Here is a 2,886-nt window from a genome sequence, read left to right as displayed (position 1 = left end):
CCACTGCTCCTGCTTCCTACCCATAATTTCGGCCAACGAGAATAATCCCTGAGAGCGAGAAAAAGTGAGTCGGTTTTTGTCTGATTCACATTTAGATATTTTTTAAGTATGTCACATCTAAGATTCCACAAATATATAATGCAGCAATAAAAAAACAAAAAAAATCACAGACAAAGTGAAAATCAGCTTAGATGTGACATAATTATATCACATCTAGATGTGTTCTAAATAGATCCAAAGTGATTAGCCACTTGGTTGTTAATCCTGTGATGGTTCCTTCAATTATTTTTTTAACGGTGGAGATGTTCATCAATTTGAAAGAAAAAATGTCACTTTTTTTTTATTTTCAACATCTATGAAGCATCAATCCTCGACCTCGTTCGAACACCCCCCACCTATTTCGAATGATATTTTTTTTCCCAAGGGACCTAGGCGGGATACAAAGCGAGCAAGAAAACACTACTACTATATACTCCTATTTTGGAAAAGTTACAAGGTTAAGAAAAATAATTAGCCGGTATTAATCAGTATATCCAGAACAAGAATGACGTAAATGGTCACAACGGTCCACATAAACTCGTACTATACCACTAAATGATCCATGGAGCTGGACACGCATCCTTCTCCATCTCGTATGCAAGCTTGACCCAACGCCTTGTGTTTGTGTGGCGCGCGGGTGCGCGTGGAGCCGACCTCATGATCGCAAAGCGGAGTCACTCTCACTGTGCTCACTTCATCACCCCCCACATTCTAAAGCGACGCGTCACTTTATTGCCCTCACCTACAAGGGCGCCACAGCGTATCCGATCTTTCAATACCACCACCACCAACATCATAGGGGCGTCAGTCACCGACATCCACCCCTTGGACTACATACCGTACGTGCCTGGCTTGCTCCACTCGTAGTACAGCACTATGTACGCATGAAAGCCAGAACAGAGCACGCCAAAATCGCTCAGAAACAGAGCCTCTTCCGGCACATGGCACCGCCGCCGTGGTCGTGCCCGCGGCCAAACTGGCCGAACGGCGCCTGCGCTTCCCGCCCGGAGTGCGCGAGCAGCTCCGTCACGACGTCCAAGACCAGTTCCTGCAGGATGGCGCGCTCCAGCGCGGCGCCGACGAGGCCGGCCTCCCACCGCTCCTCGCCGGCGCCCTGCCCCCACACCTCGCCCACGCTCTCCACCATCGCGCGGCTCCGCTCTGGGCCCTGGAGGCCCCACCGTCGCCGATGCTGCCAGCCCTGCGCCTCGGCTGCTGACGGCGTCCACCGCGGCATTCCCTCGACGGCCGCCACCGTCGCCGGGTGGTGGTACATGGCCATGGCGTGCAGCTCGTTGCAGTATTGCTTGATCTTGCAGTAGTCCCCTGCATGAACGACACGAGAAACCACACGTGTTACCGTGAAGCCTGCTGCATATTTTTCACGACAGAAGATAGTGACAACCGACAAATTTGATGTGGCACGTAAACCCCTAAACTTAAGCTTAATTAATCTGGAGAAACTAACACGGTGCCGATCATCAGAGTACGAGTATAAAATGCGTGCACGTATACGTGAATTATATGGAGAACTGTGTATTTGAGCGACAGAGAATCAGAGATAGCACCACGTACCGGAGAAAACAAGTGTTCGGGAGGGTTTCACGATCTTGGATCGTACTATGAGCGCGTCGTTGCCGCAACGGGTAATCTCGGGCTTGCTGTCTGCATCGAGATGTGTGCATGGAGACGACCGCTTCCTGCATGGAAATCTCGGTGAGGTGATGGCGTCCAGCACCGAGTCCGGGCTGGGATACTGCGCCTCGGCCCGCGGCTTCTGCTGTACCGTGGGCGAGCCGTCCATCCACTTGGCGCCCTTGCCTTCCCCTGCCGGAGCTGGCCAGACGTCGGACGCAGCGGCCGACCGCAGCTCGGCAGCCCGCACGGCCGCGATGATCCGCCGCAGTGTCTGGAGGTCGTCGTCGCATTTCTCCAGCGCGCCCAGCAGCTTGCGCCGCTTCTCGGCGGCCATCTCTGGTGGCGGGGGAGGAGGAGGGCGGGTGGGCAGCGGTCGTGGCCGCGGGGTCGTGGCGGGGGAAGCCGGCGCGGACTCCTCCAGTCCCATTAGGCGCGCGACGATAGCTGGCGGCGGCGGCCTGGGGCTGTCACAGCTGGCCCGGCGGTACTCCGGAGCGATCGTCGGGCTCCGAGGCGCTTCGCATGAACGCCGCCGCCGGACAGCTGTCGGCGTCTGCGGCTGCCCTGGGGCCTGCGTCGGTGCCGGCGACGCTGCCGGCTTCTTCATGGGCGGTGGAGACGGGGGCGGTCGGGAGGCTTCCGGCGTGGCGTTCTTGGCGGTGAGGCGCTTCCGGTGGCGATGGTACGGGGAGAGCAGGCGGAGGAGGCCGGCCATGCACCCCACGCTCCGCCGGGGCGCGGTGGCGGCCGTGGAGGAGGCCCGGCGCTGGGCGGACTCCGTCGACTGCATCACGTCTTGACTCGTCAATGTGGAAGGCGAGAGTTGTAGCTACACTACACCCGCGTGCTACGTTAGCGTGGGTGGCATTATAATTGGCGAAGAGGACGCGCGCAATGACAGCGTCACCCCCGGTGCCCACAGCCTCGGCCCTAATAATAGCAAGGGTATTTTAGGCAATTTATCAGCTTGCGCTTTGTTAGAAGAGACGGGACAAAAGCTGAGTACGTACACGAGCTAAACTGCACTCTGCTGCAGTGGTGGAAGCCTAGCTAGCTCGCTAGCTCAGCCACTTTGCTGGGGAGCAGGCGGCAGCATGCAGCTGCTGCGCTGCAGCAAGCAGTGTGTAATTAACCTGACATTAATTTGAACGTCAGGCAAGTACGGTGTGTCACAGAGTGGAGTAGAACTAGCCTAAGTGTGGGGATTAA

The 2,886-nt window shown here is 56.5% G+C and overlaps 1 protein-coding gene across 1 annotated transcript; it reads right to left on the bottom strand.

The window, feature by feature from the left end:
• Positions 1-255: 255 nt before the first annotated feature.
• On the bottom strand, positions 256-2,534 carry LOC125553893 (serine/arginine repetitive matrix protein 1-like). Its single transcript, XM_048717544.1, has 2 exons — positions 1,615-2,534; positions 256-1,365 (listed from the first exon to the last, which is right to left on the bottom strand). Exons 1-2 carry the CDS (start codon positions 2,465-2,467, stop codon positions 956-958), a joined length of 1,263 nt encoding a protein of 420 aa, XP_048573501.1. The 5' UTR covers positions 2,468-2,534; the 3' UTR covers positions 256-955.
• Between the last annotated feature and the right edge of the window lie 352 nt (positions 2,535-2,886).

Source organism: Triticum urartu, chromosome 4 (assembly GCF_003073215.2).
Source record: "Triticum urartu cultivar G1812 chromosome 4, Tu2.1, whole genome shotgun sequence".
Lineage (NCBI taxonomy): Eukaryota > Viridiplantae > Streptophyta > Magnoliopsida > Poales > Poaceae > Triticum > Triticum urartu.
This window is presented reverse-complemented; position numbering and strand designations above follow the sequence as displayed.